At 40.7% G+C, this 18307-nt stretch overlaps 1 protein-coding gene across 2 annotated transcripts in view; it reads right to left on the bottom strand.

Moving 5' to 3' along the window:
* Positions 1 to 18307, bottom strand: part of SYNPR (synaptoporin) — a 309297-nt gene that overhangs the window by 116616 nt on the left and 174374 nt on the right. For both annotated transcript variants that reach the window (XM_057555817.1, XM_007192388.2), the window contains exon 3: positions 9523 to 9647. In XM_057555817.1, coding sequence (XP_057411800.1) covers positions 9523 to 9647 — 125 coding nt within the window. The remainder of the gene's footprint in view (positions 1 to 9522; positions 9648 to 18307) is intronic.

Here is an 18307-nt window from a genome sequence, read left to right on the forward strand (position 1 = left end):
AAATGATAGCTCCTCTCTTTATTGTAGATATCTCCAAATAGGACTGTCCTTGGTCTACAGCTGTACTCTGCCAGTTCCTTGCACCAAATTCTATTGATACAATTAACAGCAAGGAAGATACCATTCAGTGAATACTTGATGTGCGCCAGACTCTGTTGCACAAACAACTTGTATGACCTAATTGAATGATTACAACCATACCATGAGGAAAGTACTCTCATTTTCTGCTTAGAGTAGGAAACCTAGGCCCAGAGAGACTATAACTTGCCCATCTGCTGGGTGGCAGAGCTTGGATGTGAAGCCAGGGGTGTGGCCAGAGATCCACCATTAATCCTTTGGCTATACCATCTTCCAATCTCCCCATCTGCCTGCCCCAGAGAACCACCAGGTCTCATCACATCCAAAATTTATTTGAAGGCATAACATTAAAATGAGATACTGTAGTTATAAAGTTTCTGAAATTTTAGCCAAAAAGAGTGAAACCCTCTGGTAATGAGAAACAATAAACACATGCTCAAATGTAATTGCAAATGCAGCATTTCCTGAACACAAGATATAAAAAATTGCAGCTCTTAACATTTTTATTTTCCCCAATTTGGCCTTTATGATAAAAAAGAGTTTATCACCATTGCTCTAGGACAAGGATCTTAGGGGAAAAATGTTTTCCCCCATGACAGAGCTAGCATTACCAAATAAAGGCCCAAACTCCACAGCTTTCCTGGCATCAACCTCCACTCCACCTGTCCCCACGTTCCAAACAGAAGCGGGCGAATCAGAGCAAGTGGCCAGAGTCATAGACAGAACAGAGCTTCTGCAGCTGGTGCCCAGGAAGCCGCCCCGGCTCACCCTTCCCTCAACACAGAAGACCCACCGTAAATTCTGTTTCAAGGATCACAAAGATCAGACTCAGAATCTCATTCTCCCATCCCACTCCCACCGAACAACCCCGGGAAGATCATGCTTGTGCCGCTGAGTGTTTCTGTTCTGTACTTTGGGAGGCTTTCATTCTCCCATTAGTTTAATGAGAAAAAAAAATACAGGCCCGATAAGAATACCTTCCAGGGCAACCCAAATAAGCGTCAAAGAGTTAAAGCAAGTTAATAAATGAGAGATAGTTAAATATGTACACATCTCTTAATGTTTGCATATTGGGAGAGAGAGGGATGGGGAAGTTCCCATTCTGCGTAAAATATAACATAATAAAGGGGTCATTTTGCTAATTAACTAGAATATCTTCTTCAGCTCTCTATTTTTAATTACCTTTTCTTGGTAATGAAAGTAAAAACAATATACTAAAAGAGACTTTATTGAGTGCCAGGTCTTGTTTTAACCATTTCCTATACATGATTTATTTAATACAACATTACTATGAAATAGTTAACACTGTCTCTGTTTTCCAGATAAGGAACAGAGGTGGTAAGCAATATTCTCAACAAAACACAGCAAGGAAGTTCCAGAGTGGGGATTTGAACCCAGGCAATCCACCTCTAGAGTTCAAGCTACATTATGTTGCTTCAGTAAATTCACAGGGTAAAAAGTCATAAAACTTATTGGAGAAAATCTGGAAAATGTGGACAAGTGTACAAAGAATATTTAATGCATTCATAATCTCACCACCTAGAAATAAATTAACATGTTGACGCAGTGATCATGACATAATCTCTATAAATAGGACATAGTTTTTGTTGTTATCCCAAGTGAAAAGCTGTGTGGTTAATCACCAAATTTGGAGAATATATTTGCGGTGGACTGACAAACCATGGAGTATGTCTTAGACAAAATTCATTTTGGAGGCCTCATGGATCATCTCCCAAATCTAAGCAATCATCTATTTTTCAGAAACCAAGGTTGAGTACATGCTATTATGACTGTCAATTGTAAAAGACCTACCACATATGCTAAGATACCATGAACAGAGAAAACCAACCGTAGCTTCAAATTTGAAACCTGAACTGAAAACCACTGAAGGAGATTTCTGACCAAGCTGGTTTTCATATGAGCAACAGTGTACAACATCTTTTAGAGTGAGAGAAAATAGGGATCGACCTGTCTATCTATCTATCCACCTATCTATCTGTACCTCTCTCTCTCTTTACCTATCTATCCATCCACCTGTCCATCCATCCATCCACCCACCCACCCACTCACCTACCCATTCATCCATCCACTTTCTTTAATGTTGGTAATTCACACAATGGTAGTGTCTTAGGTTGGATTACCCAGAGCAGACCCTGAGATCAAGATTTGAGTGCAACTTGTTTTTGGAAGATTCATCTCTGGAAACACCAATAGGCCAGTGGAGAATTGAGACAGGAAAGGGAAAGCAGGTAGTAAAAGGTGTGTTAATGACCATGTTTCCACTGTGGGAAGTACCTGCTGGGTTCTTCTGAGAGATGGTGTGGGACCTGGCTCAGAGCTGTGTCCCAGGAGAGGTGAGGCACTTAGGATATTTATCCTCCAACTCACATTTGTCATTGGATGAAGGCTGCTCCAGGAGATATTAACTCCCCAGCATTTCTGGCCTGCCCTGCATACTGACCAAGCAAGTTCCTGTGGCTTGAGAAAGCCCTTTAACAGCTATATGGGTTTACAATAAAAAGCGTAGGTGTGAATCGTGAGGGACTAACAGGTATGGGCAATGGCAGCATGTGCAACAGCCAGCTAGTATAAAATGAAACAAAACTGGAATCATTATATATATATATATATATATATATATATATATATATATATATATCCTTAAATGTTATTTGAGGAAATGACTTTCAGTGTCTGCCTACCACATTTTATTTAACTGATTTCCTATTTTTGGACACATATGTTATTTCTAATTTTGAGGTACTTAGAATAATTCAACAATAAATACCTTTGTACACACTTCTTTCTCTATATCTCTGGTTATTTCTTTAGGATAAATTAATCAAGGGCAATTTTGTTAATTATCTAAAGAAGGGATTACTAATCCCATATCTAGAAGAGTGCTTGACATTGATAGAAAACTCAATATCTTTTTTTATCCTGACAGGCGACTCCAGACATAAAAGTGACATAACAACTTAATTTACTTTTCATGATGAATCTGCTGTTATTCTCTATACTCAGTTGTTCTCAAATGATGGAAGATTTTTACGCCTTTATTATGGAAACCTTTTTGACTGTCTAGCCAAGGTGGCAAGTTTATCACCCTTCATCAAATGAGCTGATTACTTTCAAGAAGCCAGAGGTGAACGCCTTCTCTATAAGAAGGTCATTAACAACCTTGCTCTCTTTCTTCACAAACATCATCTCACACAGGCTTAAGGGAAAATGGTTCGAGCCTTAGCATTTTGCATTTTACTTGTCTGAGGGAAAAACATACTGAATTCTATTTGCCATTGTCCAACAGCCTGGCATGCTTTCCTTCCTACGGAAATATCTCATGAAATTCCTTAATGACCACCATTCATTACCTCCAATGGCCTTTTAGCTTTCACTTTTCTTTGAAGTGCTGAGTGGTATCACTCATTCATGACGTATCCCTACCTTCTGTGAAGCCTACACTTGCCTGGTTGTCCCACCCCTTTTCCTTCTGGCTCTTCTTGCTCTCGCTCAGTCACTGCTCTCCTTCCTTTCTTCTAAGTGTGGGCATCTCCCAGAGCTTAGCCCTGTGTGCCCACTCTTCCATCTGTCTTGAAGACCTCTCTTCATCTAGGACTTACTTTTCACTCCATGAAGATGACTCTTGGAGCCCCATTTCCAGGTTTACCCTATCTCTTCTTACATGGGGTTCAAGCATGAAACTTCTTGATAGAAAACACAAACTCAGCATGATCAAATCCAAATTTATCTTCTCCACTTTAAAATGGTTTTCCTTATTATTCTCTCCTTACCTTCTTGGACTCTTTCCCCATATTCAATCACATAGGAGTTCAAGGTCTTCTAAAATCTTGTCCAAAGTCATCTTTCCAGCTCACTTTACTTCATCATCATTTTTGGCTCTACTCAGCATGCTTCAAACAACCTGAACATTGCTTTCTTCAGTTTTTATTCAAATTAGTAGATCATATTACACAACATATGAAATCCAAAATCTTGAGTTTGATTTTCTATGTGATGCTGAACAAATTTCTCTCAGCTCAGTCTTCTCAAACGGAACCTCAGAACCCCCTTCATAGATATGGTGCAATAATTATGTAGTATACTCTGACCCTTCAAAACTAACCTTTGCCATGAAAACTTTTATTCCCATAGTCCCTAAGCTCTCCACTGATTTCCTCTGTTGTGTGACAGGCATCATATATAAATGCAAAGTGTTAGTTGGCATTCCTCAAGTAGGCTTCCTCCAAATGTGTTAAATTTCTTTGAAATAAGAAACTCTACTTCCCATTTTTGTGTATAAATAAAGTGTTAAAAATATTGAACACAGAACTCCCCAAATTATCAAAATGAGTTTTCTATGAAAGTAGCATATTACAGTAGATGAGAAAAACAGTTAAATGCTGTTTGTTCATTTTAATCACAGACCAAACAGGTCAGGTGACAAATGTTTTATTCGCATAGTAAAAGGACATATTGCTGAATTAAATTCCTTCTGATAGAAGCGTGCATGAAAAATGCATACATGTGGTGGTGTGAAGGAGTTACAGTTTGGGCATATTTATTGGAAGCAGCACATGAATATTTTGTAAATTATCTATCATTTTGTAAATTGACATTATCTCACATTTGATAATCTGATAAGGAAGTTAAGTAGCTTCCTTTGATCTGTCATTTACAGACTAATTGTTTTTGTTCAAATGACTTGGCATTAGAGTTTACTGTCTTCCTTGTGTTTGCAATAAACAGAATAATCAGAAACTGCTGAATACTCTCGTTTTGTTTCTAAGATTATGATCAAATCATTGACATTGGTTTGTAAAATTTTATTTATTTATTTATATTATTTTTTTAATAGATCTTTATTGGAGTATAATTGCTTCACAATACAGTGTTAGTTTCTGTTGTACAACAAAGTGAATCAGCCATATGCATACATATATTCCCATATCCCCTACCTTTTGAGCCTGCCTCCCACCCTCCCTATCCCACCTCTCTAGGTCATCGCAAAGCACCGAGCTGATCTCTCTGTGCTATGCTGCTGCTTCCCACTAGCTGACTATTTTACATTTGGTAGTGTATATATGTCGATGCTACTCTCACTTCGCCCCAGCTTCCCCCTCCCCACAAGTCCGTTCTCTATGTCTATGTCTTCATTCCTGCCCTGCCACTAGGTTCATCAATACCATTTTTTTTTTTTAAGATTGCATATATATGTTAGCATACAGTATTTGTTTTTCTCTTTCTGACTTACTTCACTCTGTATGACAGACTCTAGGTCCATCCACCTCACTACAAATAACTCAATTTCATTTCTTTTTATGGCTGAGTAATATTCCATTGTATATATGTGCCACATCTTCTTTAACCATTCATCTGTTGGTGGACGTTTAGGTTATTTCCATGTCCTGGCTATTGTAAATAGTGCCACAATGAACATTGTGATACATGTTTCTTTTTGAATTATGGTTTTCTCAGGGTATATACCCAGTAGTGGGATTGCTGGGTCATATGGTAGTTCTATTTTTAGTTTTTTAAGGAACCTCCATACTGTTCTCCATAGTGGCTGTATCAATTTACATTCCCACCAACAGTGCAGGAAGGTTCCCTTTTCACCACACCCTTTCCAGCATTTACTGTTTCTAGATTTTTTGATAATGGCCATTCTGACTGGTGTGAGGTGACACCTCATTGTAGTTTTGATTTGCATTTCTCTAATAATTAGTGATGTTGAGCTTCTTTTCATGTGTCTCTTGGCCATCTGTATGTCTTCTTTGGTATATTTAGGTGTTCCTCCCATTTTTTGATTGGATTGTTTGTTTTTTTGATATTGAGCTCCATGAGCTGTTTGTATATTTTGGAGATTAATCTTTTGTCCGTTGTTTCAGTTGCAAATATTTTCTCCCATTCTGAGGGTTGTCTTTTCGTCTTGTTTATGGTTTCCTTTGCTGTGCAAAGACATTGGCTTGTAAAATCTTAGAAGAAAATAACTTTTTGATGATTTCCATCACCAGCATCTTGCTAAACCACCTTACTTCTGAAACAAATGACTTCAGAGTAATCTGAATAAATTCTAGATGTGTCTCTTACTACTGAAATCTTCCCCGAAAAGATAGTGGCACAATATTTTTAAGTACCCAAATGCACAATTGAAATTGCAACTCTAGTAAAATTGGGCCTCTTTGGAATGTATATCTCCTACATGGACGTTAATGGGACAAAAAGGTAAGACATTCTGTGGGAGGAGATAGGCTAATCTTGATTTCTTAACAGTATAGACAGTAAATATTGTACAGATGTGATCTGCAGAGTGGCAAAAGCTTTCTTGCTTTTTTCTAGAATGGTGGTTTTTAAAATGCTTCTAGGAGACCTAGAGTGCTGAAGAGATATTACAAGTGTGGTACAGCTGGGGGTGGGCAATATGTGTGGCAGGGAGAGGGCTCAGGAAGACCAGCTGGATGCTTCAAGTCCCCTTCCTCCTCTTGTTCAACTTTTTCAATGACTCATATCTGTTATATAGAGAGAGCTTCAGAGCAAGATAAGGTATGGAAGAAAAGTTCTGCTGTTAAAAAAAAAAAAAAAAAGGTTCATAATTTTTGTTTCAGAACCCAAGTAAAAATCTTTCAAATGAGCAGGCCACTATACTTACAGATGGTAATAAACCGTTTTACCCAATTTCTCCAGTTGCTTTTAATTGGGCCAGTAATATGGCTTAGTAAGAAAATGAAGAAGCCCAAGGCTGGAAAATGTTTGCGTGAAAGGCCTTTTCAAATTGTTCACTTAGCTAAGGGCTGCGTGAAGTTAGATATCACCCTGCTCTCCACCACCACCCCAACCTAGGCACTGGTTTTCCATCTACACAGGTTTCTTGACTGGTATCTTTTAGTTTGAGGGACAGAGAGACGTGTGTTCAATGTTCAGCGACCTGCTGCTCTTTAAATATTAAGGGACTGGGACTTCTCCGGTGGCGCAGTGGTTAAGAAGCTGCTTGCCAATGCAGGGGACACGGGTTCGATCCCTGGTCCGGGAAGATCCGACATGCCGCGGAGCAACTGAGCCCGTGTGCCACAACTACTGAGCCTGCGCTCTAGAGCCCGCGAGCCACAACTACTGAAGCCCATGCGCCTAGACCCCGTGCTCCGCAACAAGAGAAGCCACCGCAATGAGAAGCCCGCGCACCGTAACAAAGACCCAACACAGTCAATAAATAAATAAATAAATAAATAAATTTATTAAAAAAAAATTAAGGGACTGACCTTCAAGTCATCTGCTTCTACCACATCTCTTGGTGGGAAATCCTGGTAGAAAGCAATGCAGACCTTACAATGTCACGAATAATGTTACTAAGCATCCCACCCCTGTTGCCCAGCCAGAGAAAATTCTCATCTCCTCTTCTAGGTCCCCTGTGTTGATGAGTAAGCATGCATTGGCTTGGCCATTCCACACTAAAGCCAAGGAGTTCCTCCAGAACCTTCAGACGTGTCAAGCATCCCCACTCCCACTTCCACTAGCATAGGAAGCTCTTATTACTAAATTACCAGGCAGTCTATACTTAATATTTCTCTGCTTTGGACTCCCTTATTAGTTAATTAGGAGGGTATCTACTTGAGCAGAGGTATTTGCAACTTTTATCACTGTATGACTCTTAAAATCCATTTAATACATTGGTATAAATGCCCTGTCTGCGTGATTCATTGGCTGTGAACTGAGTCACTTTTGTTTTGGACTAGGAAAAGTTCACTAGATCAGTATACTAAGGATGCGTTCCATGATATACAAATCTTCTGAGATGCTCAGTGAGAAAGGGTTTCTGTGGCCAAATATGTTTGGGGAAACACTGTGTTCTTGGTGATTCAAAATGTGTATTAGAATGGCAAAGTGCTAAGAAGTATTTCTTAAACTTATTTTATCATATAATTTAAAAATTCTGGGACTTCCCTGGTGGCACAGTGGTTAAGAATCTGCCTGCCAATGCAGGGGACACGGGTTCGAGCCCTGGTCTGGGAAGATCCCATATGCCACGGAGCAACTAAGCCCGTGCACCACAACTACTGAGCCTGTGCTTTAAAGCCCGCGAGCCACAACTACTGAGCCCACGTGCAGCAACTACTGAAGCCCGCACACGCAGAGCCCATGCTCTGCAATAAGAGAAGCCACCGCAGTGAGAAGCCTGCGCACCATGATGAACAGTAGCCCCCGCTCGCCGCAACTAGAGAAAGCCCATGTGCAGCAACGATGACCCAACACAGCCAAAAATAAATAAATAAATAGATAAATAAATAAATAAATTTATATTAAAAAATTCTGCCTCCCTCCCTCCCTCTCTCCCTCTTATTCTCTATCTCTTTCTTCTTACTTTCTTCCTCTTTTCCTTTCTTTTTAGAAACATTAAATATCTAGGGCTCCATGGGAAAGATTTTGGAAAACACTGTACTTGCCTATTTAAGAAAAGTTTTTAGGGGCTAATTTCTACTTTTCTCTGTAATTCCAGAGCCAGCACTGTATCTGGCACAGAATGAATATTTGACAAATGTTTGCTAAATTGAAGGGCACACATGAGAGTATATTAATAAGATGTCAAAATATTATGTTGTAAGTGTTTTACAAAATCATGCCAGTTATTTGGTACCAAGTGCTTGGTACTTTTACAGAAACAAATTATTTAGAAATTGAATTCAATTAATCCACTTTGGGTAGATGGATCAGAATCACAGGATGTCTGATGTGGGACAAGTCCTAGTAGGTATCTAGTCATCATTTTATAGACAGGTCTTACCTTTCATAGTGAACTTATAAAGAGGTTGAAAGAGTTATCTCAAGCAACGGAAGTAGATGTGAGTCCTGGGCTTAACCCGAGCGGGCTCGAACACTGACTCTGCCACCTACTGGCCAAGGGAATGTGGGCAAATGTATCTGCGCCTCAGTTTCCTCATTTGAAAATGGCGATGGTACTTGTACTCCCCTCAAAAGGTCACTGTGATGACTTAATGATATTTAAGCTAAGCACAATGGCACATGGAAACAGTATTAGCTATTAATATCATTAAACGCATTATCAGCCAGGATCGCATAGTCAGTATGAAATGAGAGGTGACCACACAATTCTAGAGAGAATTTGGGAGACCTTAAAGAATTATGGACGGGGAGGAAGAAATTGTATAACTGAGGTCTCCATATTGATGGACCCCAATACTGGACAATCTGTAGCATTTTTTGGGGGAGGGAGAGTTAATTCTCGTTTGAAAGTACAACTCCCATGGAATAATTTTTCCCAGGGTAGGGTGTTAGGTGGGCATTTTACTTGTTTGGGCATTCTGCAGGCTCAGGAAAAATCCTCTCTTTTTACTCGGAAGTCCCTGGGAGATTGCATTTTTTAAAGAAACCACAGAAAGAAGAAAGTGCCCTGCCCCTCCGGAAGACGAGTGAGCACAAGTCACCATTCCCTACCTGAACGGGTAGGCAAACGCTACGTCAATGCTGAGGTTACTTTCCGTCTTGTTGACACAGTCCACACTCAGCCGCAGGCCTCCGGAATAGCCACCGCATGTTGCAAATGCAAAGATTGCAAAAAGCTGTGGAGAACAAAGAAACAAAAGAGAAGGCGGCTATTAGGATGGTGCTGATCTCACGAGATCTGTCAACAGGAGCTCAGCGTCTCACACTGAGAAAGGTTGGAGTTCTTCTAAAGTGCGGCATCTTATTTAGTTCAGGCTGGAATGAAGGCCAGGGTGATGATGGGGAATGGGGTGGTGGGGTCTGAAAAAATTGTCTGGAAAGCTGGAGTAATTTTGTTTGTAGAAAAATTAAACACAAGGACAAAATATCTGTGTTTGAAGCCAAATATCGGTGTAAAGAGCTGTCACACATCAGAAGGTAGAGAAGGTAATCTCACATCAAAGGCTCTGGAGAGCTACACACCAAGGGATTAATGATGGATATCTCCAGGTGGGAAGAATTTGGTATGTTTCCTTGCTTGTTTCTTTTTGTTTATCTGTATTTTTTGCAATACACATGTTTTGTCTTTTGGAATAATACAGATTTTAAAAAATGCATAGTTGGAGAATTTTAGAGTTGATGGGTAGAGGAAGAGGAGGTGAGTATCTAAAATATGCTCTTCCAGAGGACAAGATCTCAGTATATGTCAGCCTCAATGCCCCTTAGGTGGTTACAACTCTGTATTCCTTGCTCTTTCTGAGTCAACTACTAAAAGGTTCAGCTGGTTACGAACTAATGTCATAGTCTATCCTAGTGTAGAACATGCATCTATGGGAATTAGGTACTGCAAATTAAGAGCAGGAACTCAGAGAAGTCTTCCAGAGAGAAGATACATCTGAGAAGGTGAGAATGGCCTAAGATGGGAAGGAAACAAATGCCAAACCTGGCCCACTTAGTTTGGCTAAATTCAAAAGAACTTCCTGCTCATTTCCAAAGAAAGTCAATCAAGTGCACTTAACACTCACCCATTCTGTAATACTCCCATTTATTTTATTTTAATTTTGGAACTCAGCTTCTTATAGTAGCTTGGAGTCCCCATTAGGAACACCAGATCACTTTGTATAGCGAGAGGAATTCTTGTGTAAGGGTTAAGTGCATGGGCTCTGGAATGTGACCTTGGGAAAGTTGCTTAATTCACCTGTGAAGCCGGCTGGTCCTGAACTTTTGTTTGTTGGGGTTTTTTGGATTACTGATTCAATTTCATTACTAGTGATCAGTTTGTTCAGATTTTCTGTTTCTTCCTGATTCAGTCTTTTTTTGTTGTTTTTTGAATTTTATTTTTTTTATACAGCAGGTTCTTCTTGGTTATCTATTTTATACATATTAGTGTATATATGTCAATCCCAGTCTCCCAATTCATCCCATCACCACCACAAACACCCCCCCGCCCCTGCCCCATTCCTGATTCAGTCTTGGAAGATTGTATGTTTCCAGGAATTTATCCATTTCTTTGCAGTTATCTAATTTGTTGGCATATAATTGTTTGTGGTAATCTCTTATGATTCTTTGTATTTCTGTGGTGTCGGTTGTAACTTCTCTTTCATTTTTGATTTTATTCATTTGGGCCCTTTCTCTTTTTTTCTTGATGAGTCTAGCTAAAGGTTTATCAATTTTGTCTATCTTCTCAAAGAACCAGCTCTTAGTTTCATTGATCTTTTCTATTGGTTTTTAGTCTCTTTCATTTATTACCACTTTGGTCTCTATTATTTCTTTTTCTTCTACTAACTTTGGGCTTTGTTCTTCTTTTTCTAGTTCCTGTAGGTGTGTTAGATTGTTTATTTGAGATTTTTCTTGTTTCCTGATGTAGGCCTCTATTGCTATAAACTTCCCTCTTAGATCTGCCTTTGCTGAGTCCCACAGATTTTGGAATGTTTTGTTTCTATTTTCATTTGTCTCCAGGTATTTTGTGATTTCCTCCTTGATTTCTTCAGTGATCCATGGACCAGAAGAAGCATGTTTGGTAGCATGTTGTTTAGCCTTTAAGTCTTTGTGTTTTTCACAGTTTTCTTCTTGTAACTGAGAGTCTAGTCTTATACCATTGTGGTGGGAAAAGATGCTTGAAATGATTTCAGTCTTCTTACATTTGAGACTCATTTTCTCGTCTAACGTGATCCTGGAGAATGTTCTAAGTGCATTTCAGAAAAATGCATATCCTGCTCTTTTGGGGTGGAATATTCTGTATTTATATATTAAGTCAATCAGATATAATGTGTCATTTAAGGTCAGTGTTTCCTGATTGATTTTCTGTCTGGATGATCTATCCATTGATATAAGTGGGGTGTTAAAGTCCCCTACTATTATTGTATTGCTGTCAATTTCTCCTTTTATGTCTGTTAATATTTGCTTTGCTGTTGGATTAATCTTTTCTATTATTATGTAAGGCCCTTCTTTGTCTCTTTTTACAGTCTTTGCTTTAAAGTCTATTTAATCTGATGCAAGTATTGATACCCCAGCTTTCTTTTTGTTTCCATTTGCATAGAATATCTTTTTCCACTTCTTCACTGTGTGTCTTTCACTCTGAAGTGGCTTTGAGGCCTGACTGAGACTGTTGTGGGTATGCTGGTATGTGGGGCTGGAGCCCTGGAGCAGGAGACACCTGGAGGGGTGCCAGTGCCAGCTGGGGATGCCTGCTGGGTAGAACGTGGCAGCAGCTGCTTTGGGGGAGCCAGTTGGGGCAGGCAGGTTGGGCAGGGTAGGTCCTCAGGGAAATACTTGGTTGGTGCACATGGTGTTAGTTAAGTTGATGGAGAGTGACAGAAATGGTACATGCCCACGCTGGGCCCGCGAGGTGGAAGGAGAGTTTTAAAAAAAAATGGCACCTGCCACTTCTTCTGTCCCTGGAGAAAATTTCACCAGATCTCTGCCCCTCCAGCACATGCCCTAAAATTTAGTCAATGACTCTCTTTCTTCTATGACACAGGCACTTCTTAAAAAAAATTTATTTATTTTATTTATTTTATTTTTGGCTGCGTTGGGTCTTCGTTGCTGCGTGCGGGCTTTCTCTAGTTGCAGTGAGCGGGGGCTGCTCTTTGTTGCGGTGCACGGGCTTCTCATTGCAGTGGCTTCTCTTGTTGCGGAGCACGGGCTCTAGGCACGTGGGCTTCAGTAGTTGTGGCTCGTGGGCTTAGTTGCTCCATGGCATGTGGGATCTTCCCGGACCAGGTCTCGAACCCGTGTCCCCTGCACTGGTAGGCGGATTCTTAACCACTGCACCACCAGGGAAGCCTGACACAGGCACTTTTTAAGCTGCTGCTTCTGCACTGGGACTTGGAGCAAGTGAGTATGTGTGTATGCTCTTCAAGAACTAAGTCTCAGTTTTCCACAGCCCTCCAGCTTTCCTGGACAGAAGCTGCTCTGGCTTTCAAAGCCAGACGATATAGGGGCTCATCTTTCTGGTGCAGCTCCCCCAGGCTGGGGAGCCCAATGTGGGGCTCAAACCCCTCGCTCCTCAGGGGAAACCACCATGGCTGTGATATCCCTCCCTCTGTGGGTCAGGGCACCAGGGGTGTAGGTTCTGACTAGACCACATCTCTGCTCCTCTACCCATCTCAATGTGGCCTTTTCCTTGTATCCTTAGTTTTAGAAAACCTGTTCTGCTAGTCTTCAGGTCATTCTCAGAGATAGTTGTTCTACATGTAGTTGTAATTTTTTTGTGTCTGTGGGAGGAGGTGAGCTCAGTATCTTCCTACTCTGCCATCTTGATCCAGAATTCACCAAGTTATTAGTTTTTAAAATCAGTATTTTAAAATAGAAACAACTTGACCAAACGATATAATAGATGTAGTAAAAGCAAAATGTGCTGATGCGCTAAAGCATTTAGAACAGATCCTGGCACAGAAAAAGCACTCAATAAATGTTAACAAGGGTTATTACTTGAACTTTTTGGTAAGATCTTGCAGGACATAAAATAGGGAATTTAGACTTACTCCCTAGCTAAATCTATATGACCATCAGCCCCAGTGAACCAACATCTAAGCACTCCAGAAACACTGATCTTTTTTGCTTTGTTTGCTTTTCTTCCTAGTTTGTACCACCGATGGGACTTGAGGAGGCATTTAGAAGCTACTCCAACCCACTGTGAAATCTGGGGATGATACACACAGAACACCAAGGCTGAAGGGAATCAGATCTTTATCGCTGTGATGTGGATGTGCTCATGACCAAATGCGCTCTTTCTGTCAGCCTTTAGTACTGGTAGGAATAAGGAGGACATGATTTTAATCGCTCAATGCTGAAATCTAGATTTCATCATACAATACTGGATGTTTCAGCCCTTTGTGCCATGTCATGATAGCACCTTTGGTACGATTTCTTCTAGAAGAAAGGATGGAGTCATGGGGCCCAAGGCCCTGTGATACGTCGTGGAGATAGCCCTTTCCTCACCTGTACAACAGAGGTATCCTCTGTATCTTCCCAAATCACTGAGAGAATAAAATGAGATGGATGGAGTATATATTTACATGTAGCCCCCTCTCAATTCATGCAGAGATTTGTGTGGTATTTACACATGTGCACTTCTCTGGGGCAAGAGTTCTAAGCGTGTAATCAACACTTGTACAGGTAAAGGTTAGGAGGAATTATCTGTTGTTGCCATTATTAACTACATACCATGGGCTAGCTATGTGCCCAGCACTTAACATATGTGATCATATTTCCTCTTGACAACAACAGAGTGTGTGTGTGTGAAGCTTAATATTCCTATATTAAAAATGTGGCAGAATAGCATAATGGTTTCAAACAGTTGTATTCTTAAAAATTCCCTGAAACGTTAAAATGTAGTGATTTAGAGGTAAAGGACCTAAAGACAAATCCTTTAAATTCAGTGCTTATATGGCTACAAAGAAACTACCTTTGGCTTTTCATTTTATATTAAAGTGCTTTACATACTGTAAGATATTATTAATACTACCATGCAATGAACTTAAGATGGAATGATTATTATGTGTTTAAATTATGTATTTAGTTCAAAATGTTTGACGCATAGAAGGAAGGCATCAGAGTATTGAAACCACACAAACCACTATTTTTTCTTTTAACTTCTATTGATCTGTGAAAACATGAGACATTGTACTTGAGTTAAATATGATACCTATGGGCTTTCTGGTTACCTTTCCTTCCCCACAGTCCTCACTGATTAAAGGGAAATCATACTGTGTGACCGATATCAAACTCACATGGGTTTGGTGAGGGTTAAACAGATAATGTCTGTATAACATTGGAAGAGTCAGATCCTGCTGAGTGAATAACGTATTACAGGGATGGTTGATTCCATATTTGGGAGAGTGAAATTAACTCCTTCAGTCTATATCAGCCAGGGACCTGGTTCTGTAATTACAATACATCAGGACAGAGTGGAGAGAGAGAAATGGAAACTCTTTGGGGGTTCGAAATTCTCTTGGTGTTGCAGAAAAATGTAGAGTGGGAGGGAACTTTGGAAATCCTCTCACTGATTCCCCTTCCAGAAGTCCATCCAGCTACTCCACCCTGGTGGTACAGGGGAGCAGTTCTGGAGTCAGATGGATGTGAGCTTGAGTCCAATTCCTAGCTGTCTGACATTGAGCGGGTTATTTTAACTTCTCCAAACCTCAGTCCTAAATCCACTAAATCAGGACTAATTCACTGGCTTATTTAGCAGCTGTTTAATGGTGTATTTACCAGGTGCCAGATGGTGGGGCACAGAAAGGTAAAAAGGTCAGAGAAAAGACAAAGAAAAAGTAGGTCCCTGCCTGCTCTGGAGCTTAATGTTGGATGGGGGTTGGGACAGAAGCAAAAGAACATACAAATAAAATAATTACAAATTGTGCTCGATGTTGGGAGGGGAACCTCTTCCAGACAGGGTGTTATACCCGAGGATGTCACATTTACACTAAGACCTTGAGGATGAAGGAGAGGAAGCCACGGGTGATGGAGGGTGGGGTGGAGGGAAGAGCTCTGGGCAGAGGGCACAGCTTAAGTGAAGGCTCTGAGGGAGGAAAGGCTTGACAAGTTCAAGGATCCAATGGAAGGTCAATGTGGCAGTTGGATGGTGAACGAGGTTGAGAGTAATTTACTGCACGTGACTTTGTGTACATTAGCTGATGTGAAGCATCAGGCTCAGAGCCCTCACCAAACCATTAAAGTATCCCCTCCTCTTCCTCCTCCTCCACCCCCCTCCTCCCACCACCGCACTGTTGAAGAAATTGAGAACTAGAGAAGAAAATTCACTTGTCCCGACTCAGCTAGAGCAGAGTTGGAACTAGAATCCTCGTCTGTAGACTCCCTCAGTCAGCAGTTTTCTAATTAGCTCTAGAATAAAAGGAAGAACAATTTTTGGCCACATGGATAGAAGGATTGTCAAATGGTCCAGGCTTCTTTGCCAAGAAATGTACCACAGGGCTTTAGTGGCCTGAGGTTTTCCATGTACTCCATTAGGGTCTCACAAACACATACTGCAAAGTCCACTGCCAAGTGGGTACTCTGCTCTGTCTTTCTCCTTTCCTTCTTTCTTTCCTTTCCTCTCTTCCTTTCTTCCTTCCTTCCTCCCCCCACCCTCTGTCCTTCCTCTTTTCATCCTTGATGGGGTGGAAGATTTTAGAAGAAGAATATTGGAAGATGCTGTAAAGAGACACAAATTTCTCAGCTTGACAAGTGTTGCTCAGAGAGGCCATCAATACTAGCAAGAGGACGGCTTGTGTGTCTTGTAGATGCTTGGCTCTGCAAGACTAATGCTGATTCCTGAGACAGACAATATCCCCTCCTGGGAGATGGAAGAGATGGGAAAACTTTGTGTTATGCAGCCAGGAAGGAATGAGAACTAGGGGTGGGTCCTGGAAGGCTCAAGAGGGAGAAGAGCCTGAGGGGACCTGTGTGTGTGAGATGTAGACAGAGATGAGAGAGACAAGCTCAAGAGAAAAATTACCATCTGAGGCCAACTCTCTAAGGACTACACGTGACTTGATGACAGACATAAAGACACTGTGTTTGTGTGTGTGCACGTGCCCATGTGTGATTTTCTCTAAGCTCCGCGCTCTGTGTTCATCCTAAGCCAAACCTTTGCCTTCTTTCTGGTAACGCAGTGTACTTGCTCACCGCCCTAGACATCGAGGGCATGCCCAGGGGTAAAAGTCCACTTACCCAAAACAAGTGAAATCATAAGAGCTTTCTGTTCAGTCAGAATGGCCATCATCAAAAAGTCTACAAATAACAAATGCTGAAGAGGGTGTGGAGAAAAAGGAACCCTCCTACACTGTTGGTGGGAACGTAAATTGGTGCAGCCACTATAAAGAACAGTATTGAGATTTCTTAAAAAACTAAAAAAAGAGTTACCATATGATCCAGAGATCCTACTCCTTGGCAGATATCTGGATAAAACCACAGTTTGAAAACATACTTGCACCCCAATGTTCACAGCAGCACTATTTACAGCAGCCAAGACACGGATGCAATTTAAGTGTCCATCGACAGATGAGTGGATAAAGAAGATGTGGTACACATACAATGGAATATTACTCAGTCATAAAAAAGAATGAAATAATGCCATGTGCAGCAACATGGATGGATCTAGAGATTGTCATACTAAGTGAAGCAAGTGAGAAAGAGAAAGACAAATACCATATGATATGTGCTTATATGTGGTATCTAAAAAATGATACAAAACAGAAATAGACTCACAGACGTAGAAAACAAACTTATGGTTACCAGAGGGGAAAGGGCGGGGAGGGATAAATCAGGAATTTGGGAGTAAAATATATACACTACTATATATAAAATAGATAACCAACAAGGACCTACTGTACAGCACTGGAAATTCTACTCAATATCTTGTAATAACCTATAATGGAAAAGAATCTAAAAAAGAATATATATATATAACGGAATCACTTTGCTGTACACCTGAAACTAACACAACGTTGTAAATCAACTATATATCAATAAAAATTAAAAAAGAAAAAAAAGTTCTGTGTTGCCATCTTTCCTCAAGGTCCCAATTCTCCTCAAACAGAGCAGACACCTCACCCTCCAGCACATTCTAAGATAATCAATATCATAACCACTGGCCCAATCATTCACCTCCCTTGAGTTCAGGGGACTGATATAAATCTCCTATGATGAACTCTCATTTCACTACTGTCTTGGATGATCTACGGCTCTGTTCCTAACAACAAAAATTACTCTCTAAATGGGAGAAATTAGCCAGCAGAGATTTCCCTTGCATGCAGCCTGATTAGGAATACATTTGGATGAAAGAGAACAGAAGCACTGCCTGGCACTTTCTGGCTTAATGAGCATCCACAAACGAAAATCCCCCATAGCAGAGCAGGAATATCTTTACACAGTTGATGATATCAAAGGTTTTCCCCTGGAAAGAGGTCAAGCAGCTCCCTCCTTCGAAAAAATTGAACCACACAAGGAGTATCAGTGAAAGGTGCTATTAATCCTTTTGGTTAATTTGCAAGGCATAGTTGAAAGCAATAGGTTGGAGGAGGACAGGAAATCAGGCTGATTAATGGCTCTCATGGGGATTGTGGTCTGCAGTGAAGTCAGGGAGGGGACATCTTCCAAGGCCTGATACACAGTCTCAGACATGAACATGGAAGAAATAAGTGAGAGTAAGGAGCCTGGCTGGAAAGTGAGTGGGATCCTGGGACCAACTATTGGTACTTCTCTTACCACCAAGCTGTGTGTGCTGACAATCAGATCTCCGGAGGATAAAGCTTTGGTTTATAGCATTTGCCAATTTCCATGGTGTAAATACTCC

Source organism: Balaenoptera acutorostrata, chromosome 10 (assembly GCF_949987535.1).
Source record: "Balaenoptera acutorostrata chromosome 10, mBalAcu1.1, whole genome shotgun sequence".
NCBI classification, from domain to species: domain Eukaryota; kingdom Metazoa; phylum Chordata; class Mammalia; order Artiodactyla; family Balaenopteridae; genus Balaenoptera; species Balaenoptera acutorostrata.